We start from the raw sequence: 19,225 nt of genomic DNA on the forward strand, positions 1-19,225 counted from the left end.
GAGACTAAACAACATGCTACTAAGAAAAACAATGGGTCAGTAAGGAAATCAAAAAATAGCTTGAGATGAATGAAAATAGAAATACAACTTGCCAAAATTTATGGGTCATAGCAAAAGCAGATCTAAGAGGGAAGTATATAGGAATACAGGCCTATTTCAAGAAAGAAGAAAAATCTCAAATTAACAACCTAAGTTTACACCTAAAGGAATTAGAAAAAGAAGAATAAACAAAGCCCAAAGTTAGTAGAAGGAAAGAAATAACAACGATCAGAGTAGAAATAAATAGAGACCAATACAAAACCAAAAAAAACCCAGTAGAAAAGATCAGTGAAACTAAGAACTGTTTTTTTCAAAAGATAAACAAAATTAATAAACCCTTAGACTCAATCAAGAAAAAAAGGCCCAAATCAATAAAATTAGAAGTAAAAGAGAAGTTACAACCAATATCACAGATATACAAAGAATCATAAGAGAATACTACAGAGAATTATAAGCCAAAGTGGACAACCCAGAAGAAATGTATAAATTCCTAGAAACATAAAATCTTCCAAGACTGAATTAGGAAGAAAAAGAAAATCTGAACAGACTGATCACTAGTAATGCAATTGAGTCAGTAATTTTAAAAAAAAACAAAAACAAAAACTCCCAACAAACAAAAGTCCAGGATCAGACAGCTTCACAGGTGAATTCTACTGAACATTTAAAGAAGAGTTAATACCTGTCCTTCTCAAATTATTCCAAAAAATTGAAGAGGAGGAAACACTACAAATTCATTCTATGAGGGCAGCATTACTCTGATACCAAAACCTGACAAAGACACTGCAAAAAAAGAGAAGATTACAGGTCAGTATTCCTGATGAACATAGATGCAAAAACCCTCAACAAAATATTAGCAAACTGAATTCATCAGTACATTAAAAGGATCATACATGATGATCAAGTGGAGTTTATTCCAGGGATGTGAGGATGGTTCAGTATGCACAAACCAATCAACATGATATACCAAATTAACAAAATGAAGGCTAAAAATCACATGATGATATGCAGAAAAAGCATTTGACAAAATCTCTCAACAAAATGGGTGGGGAGGGAACATACCTCAACATAATAAAGGCCATTTACGACAAACCCACAGCTAACATACTCAGTGCCGAAAAGCTGAAAGCTTTTCCTCTAAGATCAGGAATGAGACAAGGATGCCCATCTCACCACTTTTATTCAACATGGTATTGGAAGCCCTAGCCACAACACCGGATAAGAAAAAGACATAAAAGGCATCCAAATTGGAAGGGAAGAAGTAAAACTGTCACTATTTGCAGGTGAAATGATTCTACATATATAATACTCTAAAGACTCCACCAAAAAACCATTAGAACTAATACATGAATTCAATAAAGTTGCAGGATACAACATTAATATACAGAATCTGTTGCATTCCTATGCACTAATAATGAACCATCAGAAAGAGAAAACAAGAAAACAATTTACAGTTGTATCAAAAAAATCTAATACCTAGGAATAAATTGAACCAAGGAGGTGAAAGACCTGTACTCTGTAAACTAGAAGACATTAATGAAAGAAAGAATGCACAAATAAATGGGAATATATTTCATTCTCATGAATTGGAAGAATTAATATTGTTAAAATGCCCATTCTACCCAAAGCAATCTACAGATTCAATGCAATCCCTATCAGAATACCCGTGGCATTTTCACTGAACTAGAAAAAATAATACTAAAGTTTGTATGGACCTACAAAAGACCCCAAATTGCCAAAGCAATCTTGAGAAAAACAACAAAGCTGTGTCATCCTCCCTGGCTTCAAACTCTACCACTATAATAATCAAAACAGTACTGTATTGGCATAAAAACAGACACACAGATCAATGGGACAGAATAGAGAACCCAGAAATAAACCCGTATACATATGGTCAATTAATCTATGACAGAGGAGGCAAGAATATACAACAGAGAAAGAGTGATGTTGGGAAAACCGGACAGCTGCATGTCAGAGGATGAAACCAGGCCATTTTCTCATGCCTTATACAAAAATTAATTCAAAATTGATTAAAACTTAAATGTAAGACCTGAAACCATGAAACTTCTAGAAAAAAACATAGGCAGTATGCTCTTTGACATTGGCCTTAGCAATATTTTTTTGGATCTATCCCCTGAGACAAGGGAAACAAAAGCAAAAATAAACAAATGGAACCATATCAAACTAAAAGCTTTGGCACAGGAAAGGAAACTATTAACAAAACGAAATGGCATTCTACTGAATGGGAGAACATAGTTGCAAATGATGACCAGTAAAAGAATAATACCAAAATACATAACGAACTCATACAACTCAGTCTCAGAAAACAACAATCTAATTTAAAAATGGGCAGAGGACCTGAATAGACATTTTTTCAGAGAAGAGGTACAGATACCAACAGGTACATGAAAAGATACTCAACATTACTAATGAAAAGGGAAATGCAGATCAAAACCATGATCAGGGATCAACTCACATCTGTCAGAATGGCTATCATCAAAAAACAAGAAATAACAAGTTGTGGTGAGGATGTGGAGAAAAGGGAACCCTGTGCACTGTTGGTAAATATAAATTGGCACAGCTGCTATGGAAACCAATATGGAGTTTCCTCAAAGAATTAAAAATGGAACCTACACAATTGCACTCCTGGATACTTATACAAAGAAAATGAAAACACTAATTCAAAAAGATACATATACCCCAATGTTATTGTAGTATTATTTTAAATAGCCAAGACTTGGAAGCAACCTAAGTATCCATCAACAGATGCGTGGATAAAGATGTGGTGTATATATATACAATAGAATATTACTCAGCCAGAAAAAAAAAAGAATGAAATCTTGCCATTTGTGACAACATGGTGGACCTGGAGTGTATTATGCTAAGTGAAATAAGTCATACCGAAAAAGACAAATACTATGTGTTTTCATGTATGTGTGGAATCTAAAAAACAAAACATGAATAAATAAAACAGAAACAAAATCATAGACACAGAGAACAAACTAGTTTTTACCAGAAGGGAGGTGGATGAGATGAGAGAAATAGGTAAAGGGGACTAAGAGGTACAAACTACCAGTATAAAATAAAGAAGTCATAAGAATGTAATGTACAGCACAGGGAATATAGTTAATATTATAATAACTTTGTATGGTATATAATCTGTAAAACTATTGAATCACTATGTTGTACACCTATAAATAATATATTGTAAGTCAACTATACCTCAATAAAAAAAAAGATATTTCGAGAGACCACTTATGTTATTATAATTCTTTTTATTATTAGTTATTGTTGTTAATCTTTTTACCTAACTTATAAATTAAACTTTATCACAGGTATGTATATACAGAAAAAAAAACAGTACATAAATGGTTTGGTACTATCCATGGTTTCAGGCACCCACTGGGGTTCTTAGAACCATACTAACACATGGGACTACCGTGCTAACACAGAATTATGTAATCAGATGAATTCTGGTTGTAATATTTTTTAAAACATATCTGAAATTATTTTTCCCTAAGAATCACACTTTACAGTACACAAGAGATGAGAGCATATTTGGAGAACTAATATTTGGAGAACTAATAACCATTCCATATCAAGTGGCAGTGTGTCCGAGTGCCTCCTGTGGGTTTCCCATGGTGCTGATATAGAGAGAGGATAGAGCCATAGGGCAAGTCCTTGTTTCTCTGGTCTTCACATGTCTTTAATCTCCTTGGGGAGGCAGTGCTTACACACAAAGAGCCGTAAAGAGCAATGACTGCAGGATTCCCAAAGTGTGAAGTCCTCAGGAACTGCAGCACTGTGAAGGCTTCATGGAGAGATGGTTCCAAAGCTGGTCCTGAAAGGAGGGATTTTGTAGGGAAGTCATGCTAGGCAGGAATGACCTCATAACTCCAGCTCTATCAATGCTGAGGTTCTTTTAGGGACTAGCTGCAAGGATTAGAGTGACTTCCAATTACAAGCTACCATTTCCAAGGCTTTGCTTACCATCCAATGACAGCTTTTCAGAGTTCATGGAAAGTAACTACTTAGGTTCTAATCCTTGGATATATGGGCTGGTTGGGTCAGGCTGCAGTGGGAAAGGCACAGGTTCTGACAGAATGTCACTCTGACCCTCAGGGCTGGCTGCAGTGGACCACATCAACGCTGTTATTCGGGAAGGTGACCCTGAATACACACTGCTTGCACTGCAGAAACCAGAGGCCCAGCTGCCCACTGTTTATCCCTTTGCTGGTGCAATGTATCAGAATGAACTTTTCAACCTCCAGAAACAGAACGCTATGGTAAGTCAGAGGAGACTCCAGGTACAGAGATGTTAATTCTGAGTCCTAGCAATGAGGAGTGCTGTTGAGGAAAGGTGAGTGGGAGTGTAGTGTCTTTAATTTGTATCAATCCCTGGTCTCATTGGCCTCCCTGTACCAATTCCATGGCCACCTTCCTCTTTAACTCCTGCTTTTCATCTCCTTAAAGAATCTGAGAGCATAGGTGGGAAATGCAGGCAGGGCTCTACACAAATACACATTGAAAACTAGTTGTTCTCATTCTCTGTGTGATTTTTGGAGAACTTGGGATAAGTTAATAACTATATTGAAATATTTTTAAATATCTAATGTTTTTTGATATAGAAAAATAAGCTCTGAATCTGCATTTCTAGAAATTTGCAACCAAGAACATTAGCACCATGGCTTTGATTTTTGTCATTGTGTGCTCCTTGCAATGCTAACAGTATTAAGCAGTAATAATCATATAAGGTCACAGTAAATAAGAGCATATGCACTAGTACAGGATTAAGCCAAACAATGCAACAGAATGAACAGCACTAGAAGCAGCACCAAGAATTTCAATTATGAAAGAGCTAATATTTCAAAGACATGGGGAAACAAATGAAATCCTTAGAAGTATTTAACCATGTGGGAAAGAAAACATTACCTCACTACACATAACAGAATAAATTGCCGGTATGAAAGGTTAAGTGTAAAAAATAATTAAACTTCTAAGGAAACATGGAAGGACAATGAATCTGAAAAGCAAAAACAGTACTGCTCCACCAAAAAAAACAGAAGAGGAGGAAGCCAAACGCACAAACAGGCAGTTCACAGGTATACCAGGATGTTTCACAGTATTATCTATAGTACTGCGAAGATACTACAGATATCTTCTATATCTATATAGAAGATAAACCACGTTTAACTAATAACAGATTGCACACCCTACTGTTAAGTGGAAAAAATGAAATTGAAATATATAGCATTATCTTGTTTTTTATGATAAGAAAAGAAAAATAATTAAAAAATGAAAATCTCTATAAATGTTTGCATGAATTAAAAATTAATAAAAGTAGGTGGCTTAGTTGTTAAGAATCTGCCTGCCAGTGCAGGAGACACGGGTTCAATCCCTGGTCCGGGAAGATCCCACATGCCGCGGAGCAGCTAAGCCCGTGTGCCACAGCTACTGAGCCTGCACTCTAGAGCTCATAAACCACAACTACTGAGCCCACATGCCTCAACTACTGAAGCCCATGTGCTGTAGGGCGCACGTGCCACAACTACTGAGCTTACATGCTGCAACTGCTGAAGCCTGTGCACCTAGAGCCCATGATCCACAATAAGAGAAGCCACCGCAATGAGAAGCCCGCACACTGAAACAAAGAGTAACCCCCGCTCAACGCAACTAGAGAAAGCCCGCGCGCAGCAACGAAGACCCAATGCAGCCCAAAAAATTAAAATTAAAAAAAAACAAAAAATAAGTGGCATTCTTTATTTTACAAAAATTAATGAAGTGTATGTCACTAAAGGGCTTGGGTAGTAAGGTTTGTTTTCTTATCCTTGCTTAGTAAGACATGATTCTATAAATAGAAAGATACTAGAGTTGACCCTTAAACGGGTAGGAACTGCGCATACCACTTATATGTGGATCTTTTTCAATAGTAAGTACTATATTACCAAATGATACGCAGTTGGCTGAATCCAGGGACGCAGTACCTCAGGTACAGAGGGACAGGTATATGGAGGATTAATTATACGCAGATTTTGAACTGCGTGGAGGTTCAGCGCTCCTAACCCCGGTGTTGCTCAGCGGTCAACTGTATTTTGTAATAAAAGAAAAATAAGTTATTTCCTTAAGCTGCACGTAGGTTCTCTTGATATTATGGTCCCTGTTTCTCTAGCTTTGAAGCCCAAGGCTACTTACACTCTAGCACATTCATCCCCTTTTTCTTTATTTGTCCTTATCTTTTTGGCTGTGTACCACTTTAGATAGTTGTGGTGAATCTCAAATGATTCCATTCTGCTCTTTACCTGTAATTTGATACCTTCCTTATATGTTAAAGTCATAGTTAATGTAAGGTATTTGGATAAAATTTACATGTTCCCTATAAAAACCCTTCTTCCCATTTGCTTTGGAACGTAAAATTATGCTTTGTTGGTCTAAAATCAATTTGCTGACAGATTTCTGTGGAGAATCAGCTATAATGCATTTTAATATAAACATTACATATATGAAATATATAATATTCTAAATGTAAAGATAGATATCAGGGTTTTTAAAAATTTGTTTTCATGCTCCCTCTATTTTCCTTCAGTATGATGGAAGAAAAAACCCTTTTGAAGTTGGGCCAAGTCAGTATAAAATGGTTAAAAGGAAGACAACATTGAAGGGGGAAAGTGTTCTGTAATCTGAGATGTACTTTTTAAGTAAGCCCAATCCTTACTTGCTTTTCACTAAGATTTACCTCACATGTCTTCAAATATCTAGACCTTAGGGTATGTTTAAAAATTTCTACCCATTTATAAAAACGTGACTTAGACTAACTTTTTTTGGAATTAAAATCAATATCCTTGGCTTAAAGACTTTGATTTACTTTTCTGGGATTATCATCTTTAGGTGAAATTCTCCCCTTCTCCTTACCCTTAATTCAAACTGAAAATCATTAGCTATACTAATATCTTAACCCTGCACTTGCAGACAGTAACAACGTTATCTAATCTGTGGCTTCATTATTTGGTAAGATTGAGCCTGTTAGCAGCCGATATAATAGCTGCGAGTAGGAATCAGCTATGGCAATGCAGATGTCTGTGGAATCATAACTGAGGACTGTAATTAACTCAGTGCCCAAAATGATCATCTCAGGAAAACCCAGAAGCCATTGACGTGTTCTTTAAAGCCAACGAAAGATAGGTGGCCAGGGAGCCCTGTGGGTCCTGCATTCTCACAATCTTTGACTTTTCTTTATTCTTTGAAGTGTACGTTCTGAACCCCCATCACATACACGGGCTGTGTAGATTTGGGGGTCTTATACTGCCATGTGTTTTCCAACAGAACTACTTGGCCCATGAGGAGCTCTTGATCGCAGTGGAAATGCTATCTGCGGTAGCTTTACTCAACCAGGCCTTGGAGAGCAACGATCTTGTGTCTGTGCAGAATCAACTCAGAAGCCCAACAATGGGCTTCAACAATCTGGACGAGACATACGTGGAACGGTAAGGGAACATTTTCCAAAACTCCTTTCAGTGCAGAAATATGTGTTTGGTAGATTTGTTCTACCAATTTGAAGGACTTGTTCCTTCCTGAAACAATCCATATACCCATGCTTATTTTCCTGAAAGCCAGTCTACTTTGTTCTGAGAATCCTAATGTTCAAATCCTACTTCACAGTATTCCTTTTAGGGGAACAAAGAGTCTAAGGAGGATCCCGTGGCAGTTACTGACTGTCTTTGACATTAGCAAAAATTATTTCATAGGCAAAAAATACATGTTGAAAGCATACCTTCCCTTGGGCTTCTTTTGGAAACGACAGAATGTAGAAGAGTTGGAAACAACTTTAATAATCATCCAGTCCAATTTTCTTGTTTTACTGATGAGGAAACTGGATCTGGATTTGTGGACCCAAAGTAGGGCAGTTGGGCCCCAATCCCCATTCTTTTTTTTTTTTTTTTTTTAACGTCTTTACTGGAGTATAATTGCTTTACAATATTGTGTTATTTTCTGCTGTATAACAAAGTGAATCAGCTATATGTATACATATATCCCCATATCCCCTGCCTCTTGTGTCTCCCTCCCACCCTCCGCATCCCACCCCTTTAGGTGGTCACAAAACACCAAGCTGATCTCCCTGTGCTATGCACCTGCTTCCCACTAACTATCTGTTTTACGTTTGGCAGTGTATATATGTCCATGCCACTCTCTCACTTCGTCCCAGTTTACCCTTCCCCCTGCCCATGTCCTCAAGTCCATTCTCTACATTCTTTTGACGATTAAACCAAAGGAATCCTGAGACCACAGTGGATCACGGCAGTGGGTAACAATCTCAACTTAGTGTCTTTTATTTCATGTTCCTGAAATAAACTACTAGATAGTATTGTTGATAGAATTATAAAACACTATAGCAGATCTAGAGAGAAAACTAAGGGGCGGGAAGAAGGAGCCCATTAGAGATTAAGACAAAAGCCCAAGTTAAAATGAGTGAATTTCCATCTTGGATTCTTGTGACCACCAGGGGGAGATGTCTGCATAGATCTTGACAAAAGCACTGTTGTCAAGATACTGGTTCTGGAACTGCTGAAATAGGCAATTCTCTTGGGTCACGTACAGTTGTACAGGAAAAATTAAAAAGACTTGTTAGACTTTTTTTTAAATGCTGTTTGACCACTTGTCTATGTAGAGAATGGCCCCAAAGTAGAACAGTGGCTTTTCCTTGTTTTTAGTCATCTTGGAAAAACTGATGCTCTTACGCTACTTAAATTTGACCACCTGTTCCTATAACTCCTCAGAGTTTATTTCCAAGGTAATTTATTTCTACCTCCACTGTTTATACTAATGGCACCATCCTCTCCTCCAAGCTTAGAAACTCGAGTTAACTTGAGTTTTCCTCTGACCCTCTGTGAGGCACCCCTGTGCTGTGAATAGTCTGCTCACTTTTCTCCCCAACAGAAGCCAATATGTGTGCACAATACCTCTGCATGATGTTTCCCTTTCCCAGCAACCATCTCGTTTAGACATTTTACCTTTGCTTTTGTAACAACCTCCAAATTGGTCTTACCCTGTCTTTTCTCTTCTCATTCATTCTTATGTAACTAGGCTTTGCTGCTCTCTCAGTGCTAGAGACGGCAGAGTTGGTCACTCCCTTAGGAAGCCTAACAGTCTAATGAGGCTTGTTGATAAAATAATTATCAAGACACATATGGAGCATCCCTGGCCACTTCCCTCTAAATGACAGTACCCCCCTCCCTCCAAATCACCCATTTTGATTATCAAAAATCCTCTCTTCCCCCCATCCCAATTTACAAATAACCTATTAAGGAAATAGTCCCAAACCCCATTTGAAACCCAGTTTTATGCCTGTGATTTTCAGCTGGGGCCACAGATACAGCTTCAGAGGGCAAGCATTCTGTATGAAACACTTTTAAAATTTGTGTTTGTTTAAATAATCTTTTAAAAATTTCATTTAAGCACTTTCTGGGTCACCTGGGTGACCCAATACCGATATGAGATTCCAGAGCCCCCTTTGGTTCTTGTATTGAACATTCCAATGGCCCCAAGTGATTTTTCACAGCCTCAACATTTCAATTTCCATGTCAGCTTTTAACCCAGTTCTTGGAAGCCCAAGTTGGCAGGTGTTCAGGTTTCAGGAACACTGGGCCTCTCCCTTATGGTTGTACAACTTCATAGTACACGGGTGCTGGGCAGGGCTACCTGGATGAATTCTTACCAAGTCTCTACCAGTTTACCATGGCTTCTGCCCTTGGGGCTGTGTTTTCCCAGAAAGGTTGTTTTGTCCAGTTTTCACAAGAGTGACATAGGGTTGGCATTGGTTCTAGGCATGCCCTGTTCCCAGATTAATTGTTCTAAAATGTAGCTCTGTTTATAATGCTCCTCTATTTGATTGTTCTCTCTTCTTATCTGAATTAACCCTCAGTGTGGTGTTCTGCCCTTTGCTCCAGCTACACCCCTCCTTGTATTTTATACTTCAGCCGAGATGGATCTGAACACTCTGTTCATTCTGGCTTATCTGCTCCTATGCATGCTTCTCTCACCACCAGGAACGCGGTGCCTATCACCCGTCTCCGCCTGGCACAGTACTGGAGCTTCCAAGCCCTTCCTGCCATAGAGGGTGCTTCCGTGAACTATTTGCATGTTTCTCCCACCCCAGCTAATGTCATCTGTTCTGAGAACTAGCATGATGTGGTTAAAGGAATATAACCTTGGAGCCAAAAATATCTAAGTTGGACTCTTCCTAGCCGGGCCCCTTTCTGTTCATCTATAAAGCACAAAAACAAACACACACAACAAAACACCTACTCTGCATCTGCCTATAGAACTATGTTGTGTTATTCATAAAATTTTTCCCTTGGGCTAGTATTTGTTCATTTCTGAAGAAATGATGGGTGATTGTGGGTTTTGGGGTTTTTTTCTGTGTTCATCCTTAAGCTTTTTCATTTTATTCCCATTGGGTCATCATTAAATGTCAGACGTGAAATGCCTATAAGGATTTTGCACTTTCTTATCGAATGGTCCCCATCTATAAGGGATGCTAACGAGTGCCAGTTGCCATTTATCCATATTGTCATTGTGGTCAGTATTATTTAGTATATATTGCTACTAGTAAGTATAGAAGAGTATTTTCTTAGGTTTATAACTCTTGATAAGATGAAAATCTCACACAGGACACTGAAACAATTTCAAGCCTGTGTTTGGTGATGCCTTGTTCAGGCACAGAGAATGAATCATCTCCCCCACTTCCCATTCTGAATGATGTTTTTCTCTCCCAAGCTATACTCAGTAGAAGACACCTCAGTGTCTTGTACTTGGAGCAGGCATAACTTTGAGAAAATCTGTCGCAGTAAGAAAACAATTATAGACTCAATGTGATCTTACTTCTTGGAACCTCTGCTGTTAGCAAATCCGTAGGGTCTATTCAGAAGTCATACTGCAGAGTGACTTAAAAAGCTGAGTTGCTTTTTAAGTTTAAAGAGAGGATTGCTCTTTATTTCCCTGGTATAAAGATGCACAGGCAAATTAAACTATTGAGTTTCTATACTTCGGGCTGGAATAGCTCACTCATGTTAGCTTATGGTTGTAACATTGGTTCTGTAGTGGGTTTTTTTGTTTTGTTTTGTTTTTAATTTATTTTATTTTTGGCTGCGTTGGGTCTTCGTTGCTGCACGCGGGCTTTCTCTAGTTGCGGCGAGAGGGGGCTACTCTTCGTTGCGGTACGCAGGCTTCTCATTGCGGTGGCTTCTCTTGTTGCGGAGCACAGGCTCTAGGCACATGAGCTTCAGTAGTTGTGGCACGCGGGCTCAGTAGTTGTGGCTCACAGGCTCTAGAGCGCAGGCTCAGTAGTTGTGACGCACGGGCTTAGTTGCTCTGTGGCATGTGGGATCTTCCCGGACCAGGGCTCGAACCCACGTCCCCTGCACTGGAAGGCGGATTCTTAACCACTGTGCCACCAGGGAAGTCCGGTTCTATAGTTTTTAAATGGGGAAATTGATGATTGAAAAATGAAAGTTTCTTAGTAATATGTCAAGGTGGATCATCTTTTTTTCCTAAAATTTCTCAAGACAGGAAAAATAATCAGAGTGTTGGCCAAACTATTTTCCAGAGGGCTGCACAGAGTGAGGAGGGTCAGGGATCAGAATGAGGGGAGAGAATGTAATGGCGGTGAGTAGACCCAGGAGAGAGGTGGTGAGGGGCTGCTGAAGCCTGAGGAACGGGCAGGTGAAGAGGAAACTAGGATGTTCTGGGTCAACTGAGGCACCACCTCTTCAAGAAAACAGGCAGTGAAGATGTGTGTTATTCAGCAAAGTTTCTGGAACAGTATTTGCTTTTTATTTGATTTGTCACTGGAAGTATTAGGCCACAAGGTAACCCAGCTGTGTTAGGGTTACAGTTAAAAAAAAAAAAAAGGCCTCTCAAGGCTTGGATTTGGGGAATGAACAAGAAAAAAAAAAAGGGACCCTTGATGGAAAGCTTAGGAACCGTGGTAATTCCGAATTTTATCCCATAATACTCATCTGGAGACTAAGCAGAACTAAGACATACAAAGGGAAGAAAAAATAGTTACTAAAAAAAAGCAAGTAATTTCACAGAGTTAAGAACGTTGAGGTTTTTTTGCTTGAGTTAAGTGCAAGATTGGAATTTGAGGAACTTTCATTAAAAAGCATTGTTACCTAAAAGTATTTTTAAGGGAAAAAAAACACCTTTAGTCTAAGTGAGCTTGGTGTATGTTGGCAAAGCTGCACAAGACGATTTTACTTGCCTTTATCCTGTTGGTCTAACCTCATAACATCACATTGAGCCACATGTGTCAAACTTAAGATGCGTGTCCAATTTAAGATGCATAACATGAACAAAGAATGAACGTCTCTGATCAGTATCATGCTTGTTTTCTCTTCTACAGTTACGCAAATGCACTACTCTCCATTAAACTGGAGGCCTTATCCCAAGGGCAAGATAGCTTAAGCTGGAATGAAATTCAGAATTGTATTGATATGGTTAATATTGAAATTCAAGAAGAAAATGACCGTAAGTATGGAACAGTATCCTTCTCTAATTATAGTGGGAGAATAAGGTAGCTGGACAAAACGGTCCTCTACATCAGGGCTGCCCTAGAGCCCTATGAGAACACTCTCCCCTAACAAGTTTGTATGTATTTGTATGTAAATGTTATTTTTGTACTACTGTCCCAACATATTATAAACATTACAAAGCAAACATAAGACATAAAATGATAGAATAAAAGTACATAAATACAAGTCCTAATATCTTTCTATTTATTGGTACTTGAAAGATGACTGCTGTAAATAACTCAGCTTTTTAAGCAAGCACTCAACTTTATTTTGACCTTTCATGTACGTGGGTGTTTTTCTGAAATATGGCACATGTTCCTGCCCTAAGAAGAAATTGCAACACAGTCTAACTGTTGTTTTATGATCTCAAATCTTGGTGAATTGCTGTGTTTCTAGAACTTAGGAGCTCTGAGCATGAAAGTGGACAGTCCAAGAAGAGGTGCGCTGAGACATGCTTTCGTGAATATCAGCTTGCTTCCCTGTCCTGCCTCTTACTTACAAAAACTGAGTGACGAATGGGGAGCTCTGTAACTTAGGCAATGAGTATAATTGCTGCTTTGTGACCACACGACTTTCTGCTGCCTCTCTGCGTTTTCTTTCAGTGAGGCGTTTGGGGATCCCTGCCTCAGATGGCTGACACATCACCCACTTGCCTCTTTTCTGGCATTAGCTTGGGAGCTGGTAGTTCTTGGCAGATGTTAGTTACGAGGGAAGCACTAATTTAAGCAGATGTTCAACATCATCAGTGGGGGCGGCGTGGGGGACGACCCTGGCGTGTGTGTCCGCTTACAAAGCTCAGGTCCCCAGCTTCCTGCCGTCCTGCCTCCTCCTTGATCCTCCCCAGCTCCACACTCTCAGTCTCCAGCGATGGTTTGGGTGCTTTGGCTATGCCACTCAAGGGTTGGCAAAACACAAAATCATGTTCCATCTTTGTTTTCTGACCTTTCCCTTATTCTTTGGGACAACATGCACAATCCAGGTTTGCTTTGGTGATTTATGTATGTCCTGCTTATACAGGTGAAGGTGCGTTAATTCTCAGTACTGAACAGTACTCGGTACACTTTTACTCTCATTCTTGACATTGACAGAGGGGTACGAGGAAGGACCTGCCATTTTTTGTCCCAGATTATCAGATAGAGCCTTTGCTTTTATCAGGAAAAGAAAAACAGTATCATGTGTATAACTTGGAAAGAAAGTGGTCTTTTGCAGGTGAATATTTTTAAGCAAAAATCTCTTTGGTTTTGTATGGCATTTACCTAGGTAACTGTACTACTAAGTTGTTCTCCATGGGACATTTCACACGGCCATTATCACATTTCTTTTAACCATCTCGGCGTGAAGCATATATGCCATAACCAGAATAGTCATTTTAGAGGCTAATATCTCCTTTCTAGAATTTGGGGGACTTAATATAAAAGATTTAACTTCTCTCTGTTTTGGTTTGTTGTTTTGTCAAAACGGGGTATTTTTGTTGAACGTTCTTGAATTATTGAGTTTGATATCATCTGTTTAGGTAATTGCTTTAACAGCTAAATTAAAATAAATATACCGTTGCGAGTAGGCCCCAATTGCACTCTATAGAAATGAAATCATCTGAAAGAGCTGAGAACTTTTCATGGACATCTTGAAAGTGCGTTACTCTCCCCATCCCACCCCTGCCACACGCTCCAGAATCTTATGTCTGAGTTGTGGCGTGGATGAGGTGTGTAGCTAATGGGAAATGATAAACGCGGAAGGTGAATTGAATGGAGAAGCTGCTAAATGCATTTCCTGAGATTTGGATGCTCTGCTGATTTCTTAATGGAAAGTTTACTTTTCCCAGTCGAGCCTTAGAGGAGTATTATTTTAACCAGGTAACTTAGACAAGGAAGTTTTCTTCCTGTGAAGTTTTGCTTTTTAAATTTGGTAGGTACCATTCTTTGTGAGTTACCTCATCTGCTGTCTCAAATACAACACCTCTGAGGGAATGCCCACTCTGTCCTTGGACTAGAATGTTATAGTATCACATGATGATTTAAATCAGTGGGCCATGAACTGAGGCTCAGCAGTCTTTGCTCAAATGGGATCTTCTCTTTATTTTTAAACAGAGGAAGTGATGCAGATGGACCCAGGGGACTTATGGGAAGGTTTTTCACCTCCTATGAAGTCATTTACTATGACATCACCAGCTTGTGTTCTTAGAAACACACCAAAAACTTAAGCAGCTGATTTCAATCAAGTCAGCTGGAATGCACTCATTCCCAGGTGATTAGCTGCTAGGAACACACATTCTCTTTCTTAGATGTAGTTCTGTAAAGATCGTTTTTGGATGGGATGTTTAAAAGTATTTAGAACAGTTAACCCAAGGAGGTCAACTGACATAAGGGGTCAACTGTCACTTCCAGAGAATGATATAAGTATTCCATGCTCTCCAGTGTATAAATATTACGGGGTGAAATGATAATACCTTGTATGTGGGTAGTACTTAGACTTTCTCAAGTTCTTCCAATGTTTTGAGATAACCTAACTTGCATGTTAGAGAAGTAGTTTTGCTGCTTCTTCCACCATGCTGGAGTATTATAGTCTGAAATAATTTCTAGACATTTTAGATTGTCCCTTTTCTCCTACAGATTTTTTCATTCTTAGCAATGGTCTCTATGGGGTCATTCATTCAGGAGATACTTAGCTAAATATTTTACTTTAATTTGAATGTCAAAATCAAGATACCTCTTAAAAATTTGAAGTATGTATTCTGTTTCATAGCATATCACATTTGTAGAGTGGCTTCTGATTGTTTTTGAAGAAAAAAAACTGACAAAATGAGAGAATGTTTGGCTTTAAGTATGTTTATTTTCTAAGCTTACTTCTCATTAATGTTTAGTTTCTTTATTAATTCTTGTCCATGAGCACTCACTTGGGAAGCGGAAGCCCCCTGTTAGTATGTGAATGTATGTGTGTGTATGTGTACACATGTGTACATATACCCATGAATAATGCACCCATACATACATACACTATAGTATTTTATGACTGGATGATAGTTTATTTTTAAGAATAAGGTAATATTGAGAAGTGACCTCCAAATAGATCCCTTATACTAGACTTTCAAAAACTTTGCCAACTGCATGGCTTGGCTTCTGTGCTTTTCATTCCTGGACCTCACAGTCTATGTCCTAAGATCCTGTATGTAGTAGAGATAGTAGAAGGTTAAACTGGTGGATATGCTTATTCATCCTTTGGTACATCCATGGATTAGGGTTCCAGATGTAATTTTAGCAGCCCGCATTGGAGAATTTGTGACATTAGTTATCCACACTTGAACCTTAAAAATATCCCTAAACATGCATGACTTTGTTAATTTCTATGGAGCCGACCTACACTTGACAGCCACATGTGGCTGTTTTAATTAATCAAAATTAAATAAAATGTAAAATGAAGTTCTTCAGTTCATACTAGCCACATTTTTTAACATCTTTATTGGAGTATAATTGCTTTACAATAGTGTGTTAGTTTCTGCTTTATAACAAAGTGAATTAGCTATACATATACATATGTTCCCATATCTCCTCCCTCTTGCGTCTCCCTCCCACCCTCCCTATCCCACCCCTCTAAGTGGTCACAAAGCACCGAGCTGATCTCCCTGTGCTATGCAGCTGCTTCCCACTAGCTATCTATTTTATATTTGATAGTGTATATATGTCCATGCCACTCTCTCACTTCGTCCCAGCTTACCCTTACCCTTCCCTGTGTCCTCAAGTCCATTCTCTGTCTGCGTTTTTATTCCTGTCCTGCCCCTAGTTTCTTCAGAACCATTTTTTTTTATATTCCATATATATGTGTTAGCATACGGTATTTGTTTTTCTCTTTCTGACTTCCTTCACTCTGTGTGACAGACTCTAGGTCCATCCACCTCGCTACAAATAACTCAATTTCATTTCTTTTTATGGCTGAGTAATATTCCATTGTATATATGTGCCACATCTTCTTTATCCATTCATCTGTCGATGGACACTTAGGTTGCTTCCATGTCCTGGCTATTGTAAATAGAGCTGCAGTGAACATGGTGGTACATGACTCTTTTTGAATTATGGTTTTCTCAGGGTATATGCCCAGTAGTGGGATTGCTGGGTCATATGGGAGTTCTATTTTTAGTTTTTTAAGGAACCTCCATACTGTTCTCCATAGTGGCTCATACTAGCCACATTTTAAATGCTCATTAGCTGCATGTGGCTACTGGCTACCATATTGGATGGCCCAGAACATTTTCATCATCACAGAACATTCCGCTGGACAGCACTGGACTATACTGACCTTGAAAGTCACTCTGCTAACACTCTAGGGAATTGTTTGGTTTTGAGCTGTCTCTTTGGCATTCTTTACAGTGGTGAAGTAGAGTAAACCAACTAATAGTGTATATCCAAATCTCTTTGCACTTCCGTTTTCTTTTCTGTACATCTCTACATTAAATTCTTCCAGCTCTGCTATTCTATGGTTCCATCATCCAGTACTTTGGCATTATTATGTAAGTGAGGGTTACACTAGAAATGAGCATCTCTGCTGCTACTTGTATGTCAGATTATCTCCCCTTTTTATAACAGCTTTATTGAGATATAATTCATATACCATAAAATTCACACTTTTATTGTGTTTTTATGGTAGTTTTTTATGTATTTAAAAAATTGTGGAACCATCACTAGTATCTAAATTCAGAATATCTTCATCACCCCGAAAAGAAACTTTATACCTGTTAGCAGTCACTCCCTTTTCCCCCTCCCCCCACCCCCTGGCAACAACTCATCTACTTTTTTTCTATGGATTTTCCGATTCTGGATATTTCATATAAATAGAGTCATGTAATGTGGGGCCTTTTGTGTCTGGCTTCTTTCTCTTAGCATAATGTTTTCAAGGTTCATCCATGTTGTATCATGTATCATTATACTTCATATTTCTTTCTAGGTCAAGTAATATTCCATTCTAGGGATATATATTTTGTTTATCCAGTCATCAGTTGATGGATATTTGGGTAGTTTCTACTTTTTAGCTATTATAAATATTGCTTCTATAAAGATTCAAGTATAAGCTTTTGTGTGACTATATGGTTTCAGTTCTCTTTAGTATATACCTAAGAGTGGAACTGCTGGATCACATGGCAGTTGTATGTTTAATATGTTAAAGAACTGCCTGGTTCCCAAGGTGACTACCATTTTCCATTCCCACCAACAACGTATGAGAGTTCCAATTTCACCCCATCTTCACAACACTTGTTATTGTCTTTTTTAATATAGCCATCCTAGTGGTTATGAAGTGGTTATGAAGCGTTGTGATTTGGCTTTGCATTTTCCTAATAACTAGTGATTCTGAGCATCTTTTCATGTGCTTATTAGCCATTTGTATATCTTCTTTAAAGAAATACCTGATCAAGTCCTTTACCTGTTTTAAATTTTTTTTCTCTTTCTGTTGTTAAGAGTTCCTTATATAGTTATTATGCTTGTATATCAGGTATATAAGGGGTTTTTTAAATCAGATATCGGACTTGGAAGTATTTCCTCCCATTCTATAGATTGTCTTCACTTGTTCTGAGGGTGTCCTTGGAAACATAAAAGGTTTAATTTTTATTTATTTATTTATTTTATTTAGTTTTGGCTGCATTGGGTCTTTGTTGCTGCATGCGGGCTTTTCTCTAGTTGCAGCGAGCGGGGGCTACTCTTTGTTGTGGTGCCCGGGCTTATGGCTGTGGCTTCTCTTGTTGCGGAGCATGGGCTCTAGGTGCACGGGCTTCAGTAGTTGTGTCATGCGGGCTCAGTAGTTGTAGCTCACAGGCTCTAGAGCACAGGCTCAGTAGTTGTGGTGCACGGGCTTAGTTGCTTTGTGGCATGTGGGATCTTCCTGGACCAGGGCTCGAACCCATGTCCCCTGCACTGGCAGGCAGATTCTTAACCACTGCACCACCAGAGAAGCCCAAAAGGTTTAATTTTTTTTTGAAGTGTAGTTGATTTACGATATTGTATAAGTTACAGATGTTTAATACAGTGATTCACAATTTTTAAAGGTTATATTCTGTTTGTAGTTACTTTATGAGATTGGCTATATTGCCTATGTTGTACAATATATCCTTATAGCTTATTTTATACATAATAGTTTGTACCTCTTAAAGGTTTAATTTTTACAACATCCCATGTATTCGTTTCTTTTTTTTATTTATGTTTTTGGTGGTCACAGGTAAAAAGTATTGCCGACCACAAAGGTTTACTCTTAAATTTCTTCTAAAAGATTAAAAAGTTATATTTTTTGTGTAGGTTTATGATCCATATTGAGTTACTTTTTGTGTATGATGTGATGTAGGGAGTCCAGCTTTATTCGTATGCAGTGGACATTCAGTTGTCTGTGCCATTTGTTATAAAGACTGTTATTTACCTGTTGCATTGTCTTGGCACCCTTGGTTAAAAATCAGTTGACTATACGTGTAAAGGTTTATTTCTGAACTCTAAATTCTATTCCATTAATCTTTAAGTCTGTCTTTATATCAATACCATGCAATATTAACTGTAGCTTTGTAGTAAATTTGAAATTGGGAAGAGTCCTCCAACTCTTTTTTTTTTTTCCAACATTGCATTGGTTATTTCTTGATCCCTTGCATTTCCATG

The 19,225-nt window shown here is 38.4% G+C and overlaps 1 protein-coding gene across 2 annotated transcripts in view; it reads left to right on the forward strand.

The window, feature by feature from the left end:
* IQGAP2 (IQ motif containing GTPase activating protein 2) overlaps positions 1-19,225 on the forward strand; it is a 293,990-nt gene that overhangs the window by 180,632 nt on the left and 94,133 nt on the right. For both annotated transcript variants that reach the window (XM_067731039.1, XM_067731040.1), the window contains exons 10-12: positions 4,159-4,322; positions 7,357-7,517; positions 12,434-12,558. In XM_067731039.1, the coding sequence (XP_067587140.1) occupies positions 4,159-4,322; positions 7,357-7,517; positions 12,434-12,558 (450 nt within the window). The remainder of the gene's footprint in view (positions 1-4,158; positions 4,323-7,356; positions 7,518-12,433; positions 12,559-19,225) is intronic.

Source organism: Pseudorca crassidens, chromosome 3 (genome assembly GCF_039906515.1).
Source record: "Pseudorca crassidens isolate mPseCra1 chromosome 3, mPseCra1.hap1, whole genome shotgun sequence".
In the NCBI taxonomy this organism is placed as follows: Eukaryota; Metazoa; Chordata; class Mammalia; order Artiodactyla; family Delphinidae; genus Pseudorca; species Pseudorca crassidens.